The sequence below is a fragment of the Protopterus annectens genome, chromosome 1.part1, assembly GCF_019279795.1.
Source record: "Protopterus annectens isolate FY-2018-M chromosome 1.part1, PAN1.0, whole genome shotgun sequence".
Lineage (NCBI taxonomy): Eukaryota > Metazoa > Chordata > Ceratodontiformes > Protopteridae > Protopterus > Protopterus annectens.
The window spans coordinates 1225720258-1225740472 of record NC_056726.1 but is presented as its reverse complement, the minus strand read 5'-3'; the positions used below and the strand labels follow the sequence as shown (position 1 = coordinate 1225740472).

General features: G+C 44.2%; 1 protein-coding gene across 1 annotated transcript in view; it reads right to left on the bottom strand.

The window, feature by feature from the left end:
• Positions 1-431: 431 nt before the first annotated feature.
• LOC122809446 (glutamic acid-rich protein-like) overlaps positions 432-20215 on the bottom strand; it is a 62654-nt gene continuing 42870 nt past the window's right edge. The window contains exon 2 of the mRNA XM_044080969.1: positions 432-4109. Coding sequence (XP_043936904.1) covers positions 1622-4090 — 2469 coding nt within the window. The 5' untranslated portion in view covers positions 4091-4109 and the 3' untranslated portion in view covers positions 432-1621. The remainder of the gene's footprint in view (positions 4110-20215) is intronic.

Sequence of the window (20215 nt, the reverse complement as noted above, 5' to 3'; positions counted from 1 at the left end):
TTAGGAGGAATATGTTTCACATGGGCATGTTCTAGACAGTAACCTTTAGGAGGAATATGTTTCACATGGGCATGTTCTAGACAGTAACCTTTAGGAGGAATATGTTTCACATGGGCATGTTCTAGACAGTAACCTTTAGGAGGAATATGTTTCACATGGGCATGTTCTAGACAGTAACCTTTAGGAGGAATATGTTTCACATGGGCATGTTCTAGTACCTTTTTCTCGAGATGATGTTCCAAAAACAAAACAAAAAAAAAAAACAAATCCCTAAAATCACAATAGCAAAATTTATGGATAATAAGAAAAAGACACAGCCAAATGTACTCACTGTTCTGCAGGAATTCTAGAACTGAATTGACCAACAGTCATCCACTACAGAGCATAAGAAAATGACTGCACTCTCCAGCAAAAAAAAAAAGGATGGTATGGGTTATGCTACCCTTTGCATCCACTATGCAAGGGAGATAACCAAGCAGCATGGGGGGGACATCAGCTTTGGAATTCTGCTCAGAACAGATATCGGCCATTGGCAGAAAAAATACATTATAGAAACAGACTATAGCAGTGAGTGCTGTGATAGACATCTCCATTTTGGTTACTGAGGGACATCACTGGGATTTAAGACAAACAATGGCCTAATTCACACAGTCCATCTTTATAAAGCGTTAGCTTTCCCATTACTCTAAAATAATAATAATTAAAAAAAAAATTCTGGGGTTGAAGATATTGCTTTGACTAAGCCACAAGGCCAGCAAAGAACAGTACTTTGATAAAAATCACAGGCCATCAGCCACCAGGGCCTTTGCCATCAGCTACTTTTATGTGCAATACCGTTTTCTTCCTTGAAGTGTTTGTGACATTAAAAAAATACTTTCTGAAGCTGTACTCAGTACATGATCTCCAATCTTCTTCTAAACTGAGACAGAAAGCAGTAAGGAGTGTAATATCTGATATTAAAAACTATAATGAATTCTGAACAATAGCAAAACTGCACTTACTATGTTAAAAGAAAAAAGGGAGAAAGTTATATAAACTACGGAGGAGCATTTTTCTCTGCAGTGCACTGTCCTTTAGCCATTTTAAAACCTTAGTACTGACCACAGGACATGATAAGGTCAATAAATATTATGTGCCTTAAGTCTTCAGAAATGTAGGCTTCTGATGGAGTTCATTCCAAATATTGCCATATCCTAATGACAATCCAAGTATTCTACCTGTGTTATCACTGTCCATGTTCCAACTGTCTGTTGACCTTTATTCTAACCGTACACCCAGCCTTCTGCTACTTTTGTATGGCATTTTTAAGCATGTGATGCAGTCTAGCCTTTAGAACTACAGGAGCTGAACTGGGGGGTGACTTGGATATTGTAACTGTAATCTGAATGACGACCCAGATAAGATAAAGCACATTATCAGAAGCAGCACTGGTTTAGGAGTTTACTTTTTCACTGGTTGCCTTTACCCTCCTAGTCCTTGCAAACTGGTAAGCAAGACAACTAAATTTATACTCCCATAAGATGAACAACTGCAAACAGAACTCCTGAATCTGGTACAAGGCTGACAGACAATGCCTATGAATATACAAGAACTTGTTTTGTCTTTTCTTCTCCCATTCCTTCTATTCACTGTTTACATCTGGCACTTCACTACAAGGATTGTCCCAGGCACAGTCTGTGTTTTGTTGATAAAGCCTTTCTTTAACATGTTTTCTGTTGATGTGTCGGCGCAGTGTATTCCTCTCTGTGAAACGCATGTGGCACAGTTCACACTGGTACGGTTTTTCACCTGTGTGGACCCGCTGATGCCGCAGAAGCTCACCAGATTCTCGAAAGCCTTTTTGGCAAATGGCACACAGGAAAGGCTTTTCACCTGTGTGGATGTGCTTGTGCCGTACCAGGTGGGATGAGCGCTTAAATGACTTACCACAGTCCTTACACTGGAAAGGCTTTTGTTCCGAATGTGTGATGCTATGTCTCTCCAAGTCTGAAAGGTACAGAAACATTCGATAACACACTGTACAGTAGTGGATCTTTCTGGGATCCAGTGGCTTTTCCATACTACCAAACCACCTTGGATCTCGTTTACCTTCTTTTTTTGTGCTCTTCACTAACTCTGTTTTGGAAATAGTATAAGGGATTCCTTTGTCATCAATCAAAAGATAATCTTCATCTTGTACCATCTCACCACTTTCTGATCTGTCCTGAGATGAATGGTCTTTATCATCATCCTCATCTTCATCATCATCATCATCATCATCACCATCATCATCATCATCATCTTCTGGATCATTGCCAGTCCCCTGAGAACAATCTTCTTGATCTGAACTGTCCATAGCATCACTGGAGCTCTCAGAGTTGTCACTGTCAGGCATTTTGTGCATACTGTTATCATCAGAACATGTTTCTTGACCCTTAGAGCCTTCCATCTTCAAGTCATTACATTGCAAGATGGGTAGTTTCCTTGGAGGCATAACAGTTCTTCGCTTAGAGCTACTGTACTCTTGATCTCCTACAGAAATTGGGTCAGTTTCTACTTTTACATCTTGCAGGTCAGCTGTTCTTTCTATTTGCACTGCAGATGTTTGCATACTGTTATAATTCATATTGTCTGTGCCCTTCAAGTTTGGGTCAGCTGATTGCATTGTTGCCGTCACTGTTCTGGAACTGAAAGCTTGTTTTGCCCCTTGAGACTCTGCCTCATTTGCCACATCATTGGTCTGAGTTACAGTAGCATGGCTACAGATAAACTCGTCAAGCTTTCTTGGTGGCATCAGAGTTCTTTCACAGCTCTCAGGTTCCGGTTTTCCTTGAGATATAGATCCAGGTACTGACTTTAGTATTTGTGGGTCACCAGAAAGTTCTGTTTTCAGGTCATTCAGAGCTTCAGTGTGGTTACTTTCATCAGTGGTGGAATTAATGATCAGTTTCCTTGGAGGCATCAAGGTTCTTCTCTTTAAGCCCTCCAGTACACGATGACCTTGATAACCTACTTTGGTTGTTGACGTGCTGACTTCTGAATCAGCTGGATTTTTTCTGCTTTGAGAAATATTGAGATGACTTTCCATTCCATTTAAATCTCGCTGGATGGAGTCAAACGTCAGTTTCCTTGGTGGCATTTGAGTTCTTCTTTTGATATTATTAGACTCTCTTTCCCCTGGATGCACCTGTGAGGCTGCTGAGGGAAAAGAGGATAAGTTGTCAGATGTTTCCTTTCTACAGGTATCTAACAGTTTGCTGCTGAACTCTTGTGTCTCTGTATCTTTGCAACTAAAGTCAAATGTTCTCTTTCGCGGACGCATGATCGTTCTTCTTTTGCATCTTTCCACCTTTTTCTCTTCTTTGGGTACTGTCTCCGCTACAGCGCTTGTAGCCTTCAAGACAGTTTTTTCTTTGGTCCACACACTTTGTTTGCTGAGGTACTCTTGGTTGTCTGTGCCCTTTAAGTTAAGACTTTTAACTGGCTCTCTTTTAGGCATCACTTTTTCCATAGAATATTCAGTGAAATATTCCATTGGAGGCACATAATCAGTAAATAAATTGCTTGCCTGTACATTATTCGAGTATTTACTTTTCTGCCCATGTCCTAATCTGCCTTTAAAACAATTACTTCCAGAAACACCAGATGTGACTGGAGTACCTAATGCCCTTGGAGGCTGAAAAGCTTTGGTGAAAATGAAACCTTCAGCAGTATTTTTTTTCTTTTTAACTTGTCCAGCGTTTGAGCCACTTTCCCCACTGCTGGGCAGCAGAAAGTATGAGAATTTACAGTCAACAGATCCACTAAGTGGTCTGTTGTTATAGTGAGTGTTTTTTGAAACAATGTCCTGAGACCTTTTATTGGAATCTCCACAATTCCTGGGAATACCACTGCTACTCTCTGTATTTCTGGCTGCTAGATAGTTGAACATTGATCTGTGAAGATATGTGTTGTACTGACTTAGCCCGTGCCCTGGTTTTGAATCCTGTGAAATCATTGTCTGGAACAGCTGCATTGGTCCATTACTTTGTTTCATCCCACTAGAAGGGCCATTTGGATCTGTGCTACCACTTGGAACTGCCGAAAATGCATGCCGACCAGTATGGTCCATTGTTTCTTTCTACAGAGGCCTACAAATAAAATACAGAAGGACATAGTCAGAAAACAATATCAGGCATAACCACCATTATATTTACTTAGAGCACACTTGCCTGTATCTCTGTAAAAATACCAACTGTGGGATTCCATATGTTTTTATCGCATCCTACCATACTGATCTGTAGATTATTTAAAGTATAAATTACAAAAATATTTTAGGATGATAATATTATCTGAGTCATGCAATAGATACATGTGTGCTATAACTGAAAGCCATACATTAACCTTAGAAAGTAGCCACACCATCTCCCATTAAATATGCTCCCTTACATAGTCATAGGTAGGTACTAGACTATTGGCCCTAGGGCTTATACATGCCTAGCAAAAAGGTACCCTGGCTTTCGCCACCCAAGAAAATTATTTTCCTGTGCCCCTGTCAAGCAGAGCCACAGAAGTGATCCCCGGGGTGAATTTCCTATTACCCATCCAATCATCAAGATTTTTCTTGAAGAGTGCTAATGAGGAGCTCTGTTTGACATAGATAGGTAGTCTGTTCCAGAGTATTGGAAGTCTCTGAGACAGGAATGTATCCCTCCAGCATGTTATGTTTATTGTGGTGACAAGGTTTAGGTCCCTAGAGCATGTAGCTTGGAGGGATTGAGATTTCTTTAAGTGGAGCATGTCCAACAGCTCTGGATTTGACATAGCTTTGTATGTTAGGCAGAGATCGCCTCTGAATAGGCGAAATGCGACGGAGTAAAGCTGGAGTTTTTTGGGTCGTTCTGTGTAGGGCATCTGTTTAAGGCCAGTAATCCTCTTTGTGAGGTATTTCTGTGGCCTTTCCAGTTATTGCATATGTCTTGTGAGGTACATACCAAAAGGGGTGTTGTACTCTATAATGGGTCTAATGAGTGATGAGTGGAGAGGAACAATGATCTCTTTTTTCTGGATGAGAAACCTTTTGTGATGAGGTGTGCCACGTAGAAGGATTTCCTGATCACTGTGGCGATGTGACTATCAAAGGAGAGACTAATGTCAACCTGTGTCCCAAGGTCTCTTATCACACTTTCGGTGTTAAGTAAACTACTGCTTATGTGGTAGTTCATGGGTACAGAGTTTTTAACAAAGGGGATGACAATGCACTTTTTTGGCATTGAGCTTGAGACCATGGCTTTGACACCAGACATCTGTCTCAGTGAGGCCCTTTTGTAGGATGTCCACATCGTTAGGAGTTTCAATTATGGCTCCTAGTTTGCAGTCATCTGCAAATTTAGTTAGCCAAAGACCTTCTGTGTTAGCCTGTACTTCAGAGAAGTAGATACCAAACAGGAGAGGACCCAGGACTGAACCCCATGGTACTCCACTTGTCACTGGTCTGAAGTCTGATTTGGAGTCTGCTACTTTCACAGTGTGGGTTCTGTCAGTAAGCCTGTTGGTAACCCATCTTGTGACATAGGGATTTTATACCTAGTTTAGTGAGTTTATCTATAATTCCAGAGTGGGGGGTGGTGTTGAACGCCGTGGCGAGATCTAGATAGGCTGTGTGAACCACCTTACCCTCATCTATAGCTTTGGTGACTGCTTCAAAGAAATCTTTCAGGTTTAGGAGTCATGATCTGCCTTTTACAAACCCGAACTGTGTGGGGTCCAGAGTTTGGAGATCTCCAATGTCTTTGTTTATAAGTTCTATGATGATACGTTCCATGGCCTTGCAGACCAGGCTTGTCAAGCTAATGGGGTGGTAGTTCCCGGGATCTGTTGTGACCCCCCCCCTTTGTGGAGTGGGATAACTGTCGCGGTGCGCCATTCAATGGGTACAAAGCCTGAGGTGAAGCTATAATTGAACATGGTACTTAGGTGGGGTGCCAGTTCATTCTGTAGTTCATGTAGAAGGCAGCCTGGGATGTTGTCAGGTCCCATGGATGCTGCGTTCTTGGCTTTGGAGAGTGAGGTTTTTACCTGTGCAGCCGTGATTACAGGAACGTTGCATTCTTCCAGTATAAAGATGGGCCCTTTAGGGGGTGAGAGGGGGAGTAAAGTTAGCACTGAACCTATCTGCCAGGATGTTGGCAATATCAGTTGGTTCTGTATACTTAGTGTCATTGTGCTGTAACTCAGAGCAGATCTGAGTGTTACCATTGAGATTCTTGACATAGCTATAGAATGCTTTGTGGTTGTCTTTAGAATCGGTGGCAATTTTGTTTTCATAACTAGCTTTGGAGGATTTTATGAGGGATCTCAGCTTCTTACTGAGGTTGACCAGGGAGTTCCTCCAATCATGGGATTTTATTCTTTTTTGCAACAGTTTCTTTCTTCTGTTGTAGAGTTTGTTTATGGCAAAAGACCACCAGATTGGCTTCCTTTTTTTAAGAGGATAGCATCTTGGTTCTGTTAGGGATAGCACGATCCATGCACTCGTGTAAGTGCTTATAAAGTGCATTTGTGTAGGATTCAGCAGTCGTACCTCTATTGTACATCTGCAGGGGTGCCGTGAAGTTTGCCACTTCTGTCTTAAGAAGCATGAAGTTGGCTTTGGGGAAATTTTTTATGATTGTTTCCCTAATGGGGCGTGGGTGCGGGATGTGGATGTTTAGGATGATTAGCTTATGGTCGGATCTGACCAACCAGGAGCTGACCTCTGGTGTGGAACACCGGTCACCCATGTTGGTGATGACCACGTCTAGGATATTGCTGCCCCTGGTGGGGGTGTGAATAAGTTGATCTAAGCCGTTGGAATTGATGAATTCCAGAAAACGTTGAGCAAAAGAGTTGGTACACGAGTAGTTTTCCCAGTTAAGGGTGGGGTAGTTGAAATCACCAATTATTAGGGTGTTGGGTTGTATCTTAATATTTTCCAGTGTATCAGTGGGAATCCTGGGGCATGGTGAGGGGTCTGTAGCAAGCTACAATTTGGATTGCGGTTTTGCCCAGAGTTAGTTGAACTTGGATAATCTCGGATGCATTATTCTGAGTAACTAGCTTGGAGGTGTGGATATCCTTGTTGAATATGGACACGTCTCCACCTTTAGTGTTTCAGTCCTGGTTTGGTGGCCGAAAGGTGTGGTATGAATTATAGCCTGGTAATGCAGGGGTGCTCTCTGGAGCTTTGAACCAGGTCTCTGTCACAGCACAGATGTTGATGTTCTCCATTTTAAGGAGTGCCTTGAGTGAGTGCATTTTAAGGTTTAGACTTCTAGCATTGAGTAGCATTACCCTCGGATTTTGCTTGCTTGTATCTGTTATGGTGGTGAATTTGTCATTTGAACCTTGCCTAAAAAAGGCACTATAGGGGTGGCAAGAGCCTTTGCCAGTATCCGGAATCCAAAGGGCGACAGGTGCAGGCCATCTCTGGTAAAGCAGCGTGGTCTGTCGATCATGTCATCCCAGGCAGACAGATACTGGATTCCCTTAGAATGACACCAGAAGCTTAGCCAATTGTTGAAGTCAATCATTTTGTCCTTGTACTGTGGTATCACTCTGGGTGATGGCAGGATGCTACTCAGGGCTAGGGTCATACCTGCCTGGGCTACAAGATCGGAGACCTCCTCCATGTCTCTTTTCATGTAGTCCAGGGAGGTACGTCTCAGGTCATTCACACTAACATGGACAATGACAGAGTCATATTTGTACTTGTTGTGGTGTGACCTCAGTGCGTGCATTATTTGGCGGATCCTGGCACCTGACAGGCAGCTGACAGTAACTTTCTCCTTGTTTAGCCTGGGGAGTGGAACATCAGTGTGCCTGACTGTAGAGTCACCTATGACTAGAGTGTTGGGTACGTTATGCCTTATGGGCTGTAGTTGAGTGGCACACTGAGTATTTGGGCTGTGTGTCATTTGGGTTGTGTTGGGGGGGTGGAGGTTGCTTGCATTTCTGCTTTGGAGGTCTTGGTTGTTTGGGCAGATTTTTACTGAGAGCCTCCGCAAATGTAGGTGTGTGTTTTGTGCTTGTGTGTGTGTGTTTTGGTGGTGTAGGTTTTGAGGGACTATGTGATGAGTGTGGTGCGGTGCAAGTGTTTACCTTCTCCTCTTGACTGTCTATTCCAGTCTTTGGTGAAGAGAGTTTTGCTTCCAGCTTGACTATATAAGTGCATCTCTCACAGGTCATAGTGTTGGGTGGTAGGAGGGAGGGTTGTCTGTACATGAGGCAATTGCTGCATTGTCCCAAGATGCCCAGATTCATCAGGTAGACAGGAGAAAACACTGGGAGCTGACCTTTAGACATACCTCGATAGGTGCTTATTTATTAAGTACTAAAAACAGTTTTCCTCTACACAAGTGAGGAAAGTTGAGTGCTGTAGTAATTTGCAGCCTGTTTAGTGCTTACAATGAGTTATGAACAAGTGCTGAGCTCAAAGAAACAGATTTGAGTACTAAAACTAAAAAGCTGGCTAGTTGCAAGGGAAAATTTGAAGAGCACACTTTATGGCGCCAGGAATAGTTTAACCCTAGCTAAGCAGGAGCTTACAGACAGTCTTGGGTACAGCAAATCTTTATCTGGACAAGTCTTTTTACAGGAAAGGGGGGAAGCAAGCTTAGAATATTTTTTTTTTCAGTAAACTGGAAATGGAGAAAGCTGGAACAGAAGTTAATTCAAGGTTAAGAATCTGAGCAGGTTGGCCTTCACAAATGTTCTCTATTAGATTGAATGAACTAATGACACTACACTGGGAGGAGTTTCACAGATCAAATATATAGTATGGCTGGGCAACTGCAAAGCCACCAAGTATAAAAACACCACAACACTAGGGAGGGTGGGTGAGGAAACTATTAGTTCCTAGCTGTAGCCACTAAATGAAAGTTTTAAACAGATCAAGGAGCAAACAGACTCTAGAGAATGCTTTTAACAGTAAACAGACTAGATTAGAACACAGAAACCTCACTAAATCAAAAATGCACAGAAAAGCTCGGATAGAGCACTCCCAAACAGAAAATATAACTCTCAGTATGAAAAAAGAAGTTATGTACTCACCATAAGAGTCCATCTGAGTAGTTATACTTCATTTTCTGCAACCTGTGGGTATTTGGATCCATATCGGATCTGAGCCGGCAACATTTTATCAAGCATCTGCTCCAAGCTCCTCCCCTTACCCATAATCCCTCACCTCTCCTACCTTCCCTCAGATCGAGTTTGCCACTAACCAAACTATTAGCAACTCAATAACGTTAACCTAGAACAGGTCCAGGGGAAGGAGGGAGGGATGGTTGCAGAAAATTAAGTATAACTATGGAACGTTATGGTGAGTACATAACTTCTTTATCTGAAGTAGTTAACTTCATTTATCTGCAACCTGAGTCCCCAGCTACCAAAACTCCTGGTAGGCCCTCATGGAAGGATATTCCTGAGCACCGCAGAGCCAAAGGATGCTCTCCCTCTAAAGATCAAATCCAACTTATAATGAGAGATAAATGTATGTGACCTTGCCCAGGTCGCTGCTGCACAGACATCATCCAGAGAAACCCTAGACCAAAAAGCAGCAAAAGTTGCCATAGATCTGGTGGAATGAGCTTTAATAGGACCAGGTGGGGATAGGCATTTATCCCTATAGACTTGCAGTATACAATGTGTAATCCACCTGGCTAAGGAGACCTTGGAAACGGCCTTGCCCAAAAAGGGTCCAGAAAAAGACATGAATAATTGGTCAGACTTGCAAAATTGTTTAGTCCTGTGTAAATAGAAATTAAGCTGTCTATGAACATCTAGCAAGTGCAGCTTATATTCACCCTGGAAATTTGGAAAGAGCACAGGCAGATTAATCATCTGGTTAATATTAGATTCAGAAGCCACTTTCAGTAAGAAAGAAGGGTTTGTGCGAAGCAAAACCCTGTCTTTATGAAAGATCAAGTAGGGGGGCACTGCAGACAAAGCTTGGATCTCAGAAACCCTTTTAGCTGAAGTAATGGCCACTAAAAAGGCTGTCTTCCAGGACAGAAATTTTAAGTCTACTGATGCTGCTGGTTCAAAAGGGGGTGCCACCAATGCCTGCAGAACTAGAGTAAGGTCCCAAGGAGGGATGGAAATCTTAACTGGGGGACGCAAGAGAAAAATACCTTTTAGGCAGGCCTTGCACAATCTCAAGGAGACCAGATCATTCAAATTTTCGCCAATATGAAAATTAGATATGGCTGCCAGTTGTACTTTCACTATGGAGGAACTAGCCCCTTGTTGAAAAATATATGACAAAAACTCCACCACTGCAGGAACCGGGGCAGCAAATGGATCTATGTTTCTCTGAGAAGCCCAAATGGTGAAGTGTTTCCATTTGCTGCGATAAACCTTCCTAGTGGAAGCTTTGAGGGATGCCACCAGAATACTCTTTACCAAAGATGATAAAACGGGAGTCCTAGTGGTCAGGGGAACTGGAGCAACCAAGCCGTCAGCTTGAGGCTGTCCAGGTTGGGCGGACTGATGCCCGAGGGATGGGATATGAGATCCAGGCAGGGATCCAGAATCCATGGAGGAGTTAGAGCATGAGACCAGAGGAAGGGGAACCACACTTGACAAGGCCAGAACGGGGCAATGAGGATCACTTTGCACCCCAGTCAGTAAGCTTTCTGAAGAAACTTCAGAATGAGAGGTAGTGGGGGATAGGCATACAGTAACCCGGGAGGCCAAGCATGGACTAGAGCATCTCTGGGGGAGTCCCCAGGGGAGGGGATCGGAGCGAAGAACTCACTGCACTTTGCGTTGGAAGGAGATGCGAAGAGATTGCAGCAAGGGTGTCCCCACGCTAGGAAGATCTCATCCGCTACTGACAGTTTCAGAGACCACTCATATGGCATTAGAATAGCCCGACTCAATCTGTCCACTAAAATGTTGGAACGTTCCGGGATGTGCATTGCAATCAGAAACCAACTGGTGGAAATCGCCCACTCCCACACTCTCATGGCCTCACGGCAGAGAGGGTAAGATCTAGTCCCTTCTTGTTTGTTGATGTTCCAGACAGTGGACATGTTGTCTGACTGAACTGCAATCTTCCCCGGGGGGAGAACAGTGTGAAAGGCTTGCAATTCTAAAAGCACTGCCCTCATCTCCAGAACACTGATATGCAATCTGGTCTCGGTTTGGGACCATGTGCCTTGGACTGTCCTTCCCCAAAAGTGCCACCCCCACCCGAGCTGGGAGGTGTCCATGGTCACTGTGGCTTGGGCTGGGAATGTTAAGAATGGATGACCTGCCAAGATTTCCGGCGACTGGAGCCACCAGAGAAGAGAAGCCTTGCAGGCTCTGCTGATCCGTATAGGGTAGTCCATGGGGAGGTCTAACCAAGACCACTGAACTGCCAAGATCCACTGAATCACCCTCATGTGAAGGCACGCACATGGTAGAATTGAAATTGCTGCTGCCATGGAGCCTAGTGCATGGAGAATGTCACTTGCCATCAGTGTCCTGGGGCCAAGGATCACTGACACACGGGCCCGTAGGTTCTGGACCCTGTCCTGAGTGAGAAAAACTTGTAATAGTAGAGTGTCCAACCATGCCCCTATGAATTCCAAGGTCTGTGTCGGATTTAGGTGGGACTTGTAGATGTTGATGGTGATCCCTAGACTGACTGCAAGATGCATGAAGGAGTCTCTGGCCATGCAAAGTAGACACTTGGTGGTAGCAGTGAGGAGCCAATCGTCTAGGCAAGTAAACACCTGAATTCCCTGAAGCCTCAGGTGAGCCGCTACTACTGCCATAACCTTGGTAAACACCCTGGGGGCTGTGATGAGACCAAAGGGTAGGGCTCTGAACTGGAAATGATTGGCTCCCAGCTGGAAGTGAAGAAATATCCTGGAGCTTCTGCAAATCTTGATGTGGTAGTAAGCGTCCTGGAGGTCTATTGAGCACATCCAGTCGCATCCTTGGAGATAATGTAGGATGGACTGTAAGGTGACCATCCGGAATTTCTGCTTGGCTACTGACAGATTTAGGGTAGACAGGTCCAATATGGGTCTGAGGTCCCCCGTCTTTTTTGGCACTAAAAAGAACCTGGGGTAAACGCCTAATCCGGACTGATCTGGGGGGACCGATTCAATGGCCCGATTGTAAAGCAGCTTTGAAATTTCGTCCGCTGTGGCCTCCCTTTGAGTGGGTGGGACATTCAGACAGGAGGTGCTTTGATTGTATATGTGGGGCAATGAACGGGATGGAGTATCCTCTGGATATTATTTGGAGCACCCAGCGGTCCGTCGTGATGGACTCCCAAGCTATAAGGGGCAATGACAATCTTCCCCAGACTGTCTCCAGAGTAGGACAGTCGAGCAACCCCTCAGGGTTGCTGCACGGGTCTGTCTGAGAAGGTCTCCCTCGACCCAAAGTTCCTTGGACCCCCTCTACCTCTGGGGCAGTGTCTGTCTTGTCCCCCTCTGCCTCTACGGGATGTGTTGTCCTGAGTGTCCCGGGAAAACTGAGATTTTTGGAACCACATCTTCTTCTGCCCTCTCTGATTCCTAGGAAAGGATCTTTGAGGGCTAGAGAAGCGGACTCCGACGGCAGACAGAGTCTTCCCGTCATTGTCGCTCTGGACTAAGGTGTCACAAACTGTCTTCCCAAAAGGAAGTATGCCCTGGTTTTCTGCCTGAATTAGACAGTCGTCCAGGTATGGATATATCTGAATATTTCTTTACCTGCAAAATGCAGTTACTGGAGCCAAGCACTTTGTGAATTCCTTGGGCGCAGTAGACAATTCAAAGGGCAGTGCAGAAAACTGATAACGCAAGTAGCCTGCTTTGAAGCATAGGTATCTTCTGCAAGATTCCCTGATTGTGATGTGCAGGCATGCTTCTTTTAAATCTAGAGTTGCCAACCAGGCATCTTTGCCTAGCATAGGAAGTAACTGGTGAAGAGTCAGCATCTTGAATTATTTTGGAATGTCCAGAAAGGTGTTTAGAGTAGACAGGTCCAGAACTGGACACCATGATTTGTATTTTCTGGGTACCAGGAAAATCCTGGAATAGAAACCTTGTCCCTTTTCTCCTTCTGGTACTGGCTGAATAGCCCCCATGTTTAAGAGGGAAAGTACTTGTTTTTGAGCCTCTGCCCACTGATTTGGGGGCAGGTCTGGCCACCCGTGTGGTGTTGGCAACGTGTGGAAATGAAATCTGTATCCCTGGGACACTATAATTAAAACCCATTTGTCCTGGGTTATGAGTTCCCAGTTTTTTGTATGAAGATCAATCTTTCCCCCCAAAGGGGCAGCTAAAAGGAAAGTGCCTGGTAATTTTAAAGGAAAGTCATTGAGACTGTTTACCATAGGGGGTGTCTTGTTATTTCCAGATTTGGAAGTGGAGGCCCCCATTGCTTAGTTCTGAGAGTCCCCAGGGACTGAAACCTGGTGCTTTTGGTCTGTCTGGGTTTGGCTTGACAGGATCTGGAAGGAGCTGGAAAGGACCAATTCTTAGTAGGCCATTGCCTACTAAATCTTGTAGGTTGCACTTGTAAGAAATCTTTTACAGTTTGCATAGATTTAGCTTTATCTTCCATCTTTTTTAGAACTTCTTCAGCCTTATTGCCAAACAGGCGGTCCTGATTTAAAGGAGCATCCAACGATTTTGCTTTAACATGATCAGGCAGAGATTGCTCCTTAAGCCAAGCATGCCTTCTAAGCACAGATCCAGTAACAGCAGCCCTGGAGGAGGCCTCTAAAGAATCAAAACCACATTGCAAAGTATGTTTTCCAACTTGTTCATCAGAATGCAATAAATCCTGTAAATCTTTATTTTCCACACAGTCAGAAATCAACATCATTTTTTGTTTAAGCAGTCCTATAATATGCTGTTGATATTTTAACATATGAAATTTGCAGTTTAAAGCACTGATTGCCAAGGTTGCAGAAATATAAACTTTTTTACCCAATCTATCCAGCGCCCTGAAGTCTCTATCAGAAGGGGTAGGATTTTTAGCAGTAGAAGCCTTAATGCCCTTGGGCCCCTGAGAAATGGTTTCTGGATCTGCAACAGGATTTTTGAAAAGGAACTTGTGGGACTCAAGAACCCTGTAGTATCTGTCAGGTTTACTAGGAGCCGGAGGCAGGGAATCAGGGGCCATACCGGATTCCGTAAACACATCATCAACAACGTCTAGTACAGGAGGTATAGCCAAAGGCCTGTGCTGAGGTAGAAGAAGGAAATCCCTAAGCCTCTTTTTTGAATCAGAAAATTCCTGACATTCCCAGTGGAAATGCTCCCTTAAGGTATGTAAAGGTTCCCCCAAAAAAGTCCTCGAGGGGAAGCAGAGGGAATGGAATCCTCTGCATCAGAATCCTCATAAGTAGGTGTGGACAAATTCAGGTCATTAGAACAGTCAGAAGAAACAGAGTCCTGATCAGAAGATTCATAGTCAAGCTTAGCCCTAGGCCTCTTAGAAGGGGGGGGGGGGTTGACTACCCCTGATTAGAGTAATTAGATCTTCAGCCATTTTGATAATTTGTTTTTTAGGCATAGGGACCTGAACATGTGGCCTGGGCATCGTTTTTTTAGACATAGATTGAGATTTAGGCCTTAGTATTGAAGGTGGAGTAGGTTTAATATGAAAGTCTGTAGGCCTGAATACACCCTTAAAAACCGGTGCCTGCACAGCGGCTCCAGACCCATCCAAGGTAGAGACATCCGCGGGTTCCATAGGTGAAGCATCTCACAGCATACCAGAATCTGAATGGGTCTCAGTAGAGGCCTGCGAGTCAGAAGTAGCGGGTATCAGGGGCTGCGAAAGTGCCTCACTGAGTACCGGCGAACTGGCAACTGGCTTAGGAGAAGCGTCATCAACAGTTTTGGAACTCGATGGCCGGTCTCTGTCTTTATCTTTGCATTTCGGATGGCTAACCGGCGTCATTTCTGGATAATTAAACCGAAATATTTAGAGGCAAAAATGTACTGATGACGGATAGTGCGCTGATTAAATAAAGCACAAAGCTGACAGTAAGGTATGTCGTGGTCAGGGCCTAGGCAAGGAATACAGTATAAATTAAAATTTTTATGAGGTATTTGCTTTCCACAAGTAATGCAATTATTAACTTTTACTGACATCGGTAAGGAGCAACAAAACGTTTCCCCAATAGGGTACTTAGCTTTAAGTTGAAGACTTCGGTTCTGAAACTCGAAACGAAAATTTCAGGAGTCGGCTGACTGGCACTTGCGAACTGCTTCTGCTTCGGGCACCACACGGCAAGAAAGACTGATGTAATGGCGTTGGCTGCATGTTTTATACCCTGACGACCTGATGTCATGGAAGAAGGGACAGCAACCGACACAGGACCCAAGACTTTGTTAATCAGGCCGATTGAGGGCAACCTGCCAGCAGATTACCCAAATGTAATAACTGCAACAGTGAAACATGAATAACATCCTTTGTGGGCGTTCCAACTGTTGCAAGTGTCTGGTTAGATACTTGCCAAATAGGGGCATTGTATTCAATGAAAGGTCTGATAAGGTTAGGGTAGAATGGTACTATAACTTTGTTGACCTGGATGCCATACTCTTATCTAAAAGTTGTGAGAAATTTTCTTAGTTATGTTTTGGTCAAAGACAGTACAGTTGTGTAAAATCATACCATAACGGCAGATGTCCTTACCTTCACCACTGCAGTATTCCTTACAAATGGGGATTCCCTGCCGTGAAGCCCTCCCACTGGCCAATTTACCAAAGTCTACCATTGCTTTAAGGTATGCTGAATGTCACCTACACATTCCTTTTGCAGGGAAGGGTATAAACATGACATTCAGGCGTACCATCCTCAGAACTGACTGCCCCAGTAGGAACAGCAGTCCATTGAAAACCAAGGAGAACCTGCACATCCAGGAAAGAAAAAGACCAGGGGGGGGTGGAGGGAGGGAGTGACTACTGCAGTAGTGAAGGCAAGGACATCTACCGTAAGATTTTACACAACTGTACTATGCCCTTACATTCACTGCTGCAGTATTCTTTACAAATGGGAGAGTGCCAAAGCTCAAGACAAAACTTGGGAGGAAGAAGCAGCAGAGCCCTCCAAGAGGCCATGAAGAATGGCATCAGCAAAACCATCCCTAGCCCTGGAGATGCCATCCAACTGGTAATGTTTGGTAAAGGTATGCACAGAAGTTCAAGTAGCAGCATCAAGAATAGAATTAGTGTCTGAGCCTTTGAAAACGGAACCAGAAGAAGTCATGGCTCTAGTAGAATGAGCCTTTACAGAAGAAGGAAGGCTCTCACCATGAAAAGTGTAATAAAAGGAAATAGCCTTAGAAACCCAATTGTTTTATTATTTATTTATTTATTTATTTATAGCTTTAGTTTTACCCAAATAAAATCTGAGCTGTCTATGTACATCTCAGGTGTGCAACACTCTCTCACTGTCAGACTGGGAAGAGGGGGAAAAGTAGGGAAATTAATTTACTGATTAAGTGACAACTCATTAACCACCTTGGGCATGAAAGAAGGATTAGTATGCAAGGACACCCTGTCTTCATGAAATATCAGAAAAAGTGGACAAGCCATAAGGGCATGCAACTCAGACACCCATCTGGCAGAAGTAAGAGCTGACAAAAGAACAGTCGTCCAAGAACAATATTGTAAGAAAGCTGAAACAGCAAGCTCAAAAGGAGTCCAAGTCAATTTGTTTAGAATGAGATTAAGATCCCAGGGAGGAGGAATAGGCTTCCTGGGATGCCCAATATTAAGGACACCTTTAAGAAATTGCTTAGCTTCAAATCTAGAAGCTAATGAGCAGACAAGCAGAAAGAGCTGATAAGTGGGCCTTAATAGAAGAATAGGCAAAACCAGCATTGAGCAACTCACACAAATAAGACAGAACCAAGGGAACATCACAGAAATTGGGTCCAGTTCACATTTAAGACACCAAATAGAAAACCTCTTCTATTTAGACAAGTAAGATTTCCTGGCCTCCTACAGCATGTCCTCAGAAAGAAGGTGTCTATAAGGGATCAAAACCCTGTCACCCACAGTGTCAGTTGAAGTGAACAGGTGGGGATGGATGAGAGACCTCTTTGTCTTGTGTAAGGAGATCCACCCTGTGAGGTAACGTGTGATGATTGCCCTTGACTAAATGCAGACGTAGAGGGAACCAGTGCTGTCGTGGCCAAAAGGGGGTCACCAACAAGTTTTTGGGAGCATCCTGTTGAATCTTGAACAGGACTCTCAGAATGAGAGGAAGGGGAAGGAATGCATAAAGAAACATCACCTTCCAAGAAAAGGAGAGGGTATCCACCTTCCATACCAGAGGACCTGGGACTCTGGCACAAAACAGAGGAAGTTGCCTGTTCAGAGGGGCGGCAAAGATATCCACTTCAGGAGTACCCATTGGTGAACAATGTCCAGAAAGACTTCCCTGTGAAGCATCCATTTGGTGGATTGAGTGAAGGATCTGCTTAGACTGTCTGCCACAACATTCTGATCTGAAGGAATATAAACCGCCTGAAGAGACACTTGATACTGGGTAGCCAGATCCCATACCAGAAGTGCCAGCTGGCAAAGATGGTAAGATCTCGTACACCCGTTTGTTGATATACCACATGACTGTGGTTTTGTCTGTGAATACCCTGAGAGGCCCCGGAGAGAAGAGAGGATGAAAGGCCTGAAGAGCCTACAGAAGAGCTGTCATCTCTTTGATGTTGATGTGGTCCTTCTGCTGACGAGGCGACCACACTCCCTGAACCCTCAGGGACCCAAATGTAGCTTCCCATCCTACATCTGAAGCACCTGTGAACAGATTCTGAGAGGGATGAGGAGGTTGAAAACGGAGCCCTGGATTCAGAGACAACTGCTGAATCCACCGCAGACTTCTTGAGGCACGGGAGAAGAGGAACAGGAAAGTCTAGAGGATGCACATGCTGAAGCCACACCGACTTCAGAAACCACTGGAACTTCCTTATGTGGGGTTTGGCCAGAGGAAGCATCGGAATGGTGGAAGCCATGAACCCCAGAGCTCTCAGAAACTCCCTGGCTGAAGAAGAGTTTGAAGGAAGGAAATGAAAGTTAATGCCTTTGGAGGAGGCAGGAACGCCATCATTGGTACCATTTGAATCCTGCAACTCAAAAAGACATGATCCTGAGAAGGAGTCAGGGAATTATTGTGAACCCCAGGTTCTGAAGAAGGGAAATGGTAACATGAAAATTTTGCAAAAGGGCCTCTGGAAAAGACACCTGAATCAGTAGGTCATCCAAATAAGGAAAGATGTGGATTCCTTGAAGCCTGCAAAAGCAATCACAGGAGCAAGGCATTTGGTGAATATCCTTGGGGCAGTAGAAAGGCCAAAGGGCAAAACACAGAACTGAAAATGCCAGGAAGCAATACAGAAACACAAAAATCTTCTGAAAACAGGATGGATCAGAATATGAAGATAAGCATCCTTGAGGTCCAGGGACACCAGAAGGGCCTGAATGAGCAAGAGAGGAAAAAGGGACTGAAGGGACAACATCCGAAAGGAAGGCACCTTCAGAAAGGTGTTTAGATGTGAGAGGTCTAGAATAGGCTGTCAAGTGCCTTCTTTTCTGGGCACTAGAAACATTATGGGATAAAACCCCTTCCCCCTTTTGGACACAGGCACTTCTTGAATAGTACCCTGAGATAGGAGGTCCTGAAGAACCTCTGGGAAAAATGGAAGTTGTTCCCGAGGAGGATGAGGAATGCCCATAAAAGGAGGGTTGGAAATACAGACCATGAATACCCCTGCCAAATGACTGACAGAACCCAAGAATCCTGGGTGATTCACAGCCAAACAGGAAGAGAAAGAGAAAGGCTAAAAGAAAGAGGAATGTGGCTGGGAACAGGTGGATAGTCAGAGAGCACATGGTTTGTAAGGAAATGAAGGCTTAAGAATCCCCACAGTCTGAGTGGCCTTAGCAGGAGGAGTCCATTTACTACCCTTTTTACCTTTAGGAGGAGGGCGAGACTGCCTACGAACAAAGGCTGGCTTAGAAGGGTAGTTTCACTGAAATCTAGGCACAGGAGAAACAAAAGACATGCTTAAGCTCCTGTAAAGCCTTCCCCTTCTCCTGAAGAGACTTAAATAAACGAACAGTTGCTTCACCAAAAAAAAAATGCATTATCCAGAGAAGCATCCAGCAACTTAGCCTTAATATCATTGGGCAAAGGTTGAAGCTGAAGCCAAGAGTATCACCTCAGAAATGAACCAAAAGCAGCAGCTCTAGAAGAGGTATCTGTTGCATCATAACTACATTTGATAGAATGATGAACTACCTGAGAGAAAAGTCCCAAGCAAGGAAATAGCAGATTTATTCTCAGAGTCAGGAAGATCAGAAAGAAGCTGACAAGCCTGAGAAAGAAGAGCCAAGACATACCTAGAGATATGGGTCTGATAATTAATAGCCCTAAAAGCTAGGGCAGCTGAAATATAGAAGTTCTTACCCAGCCTATCCATGGTTCTACTGTCCTTGTCAGAAGGTAGTAACTTGGACGAAGGAAGCAGTTGAGACGGCTTATCAGAGGCTACAGACACCACAGAGGGGTCAGAAGCAGGACATTTAAACAAAAAGGAACAATCCTCAGGCACCCTATAAAACCTATCAGACTTATTGGGAGCAGGGGGCAGATACTCCAGCACTTTAGAAGCATTGGAAAAACATCCAAAAAAGCAGGCAAGACAGGAGGAATGGTCGCAGGTTTAAGAGATTTCATCGGCAGTCAGTCATAGTACCTCTTATGGATATCTGAAACTGGACACAATCCCACTTTAAAAAAAATCCATCATTCTAGAGATTGTGTCACCAAAGGAAATTTCCTCAGAAGGATTATCTAGAGTATGAGAATCCTCCTCCTCAGACCCATAGTCTAAAGGAGAAGGAATCTGGGTAGAATAAGCAAGGGAGTCCTCATCAGAATCCACCTCAGAAGAATTCAAGTCCCTAGACCCTTTAGGAGAAGACGGCCAAGAACAAGCAGGAAACAAAACCCCTTGGGGAGGCCTCAGCACCAGTAAAGTATCAAATAACCCCTTAGTAAAGGTCTGCCACTCACTCTGTGGATTCCCAGGAACAGCAGTAACATGATTAGTTTTCTGTTTTTTCCTTATGGGGACATCCATCCTGGAAACTCAAGAAGGCCCAAACTCAGGACGGCATTCCACAACAGTAGTAGGAACCTCTTCCCTAAAGAGAAACTGCAGAACCTCTCTAGATCCCTCAGAAACAATCAACTGTGG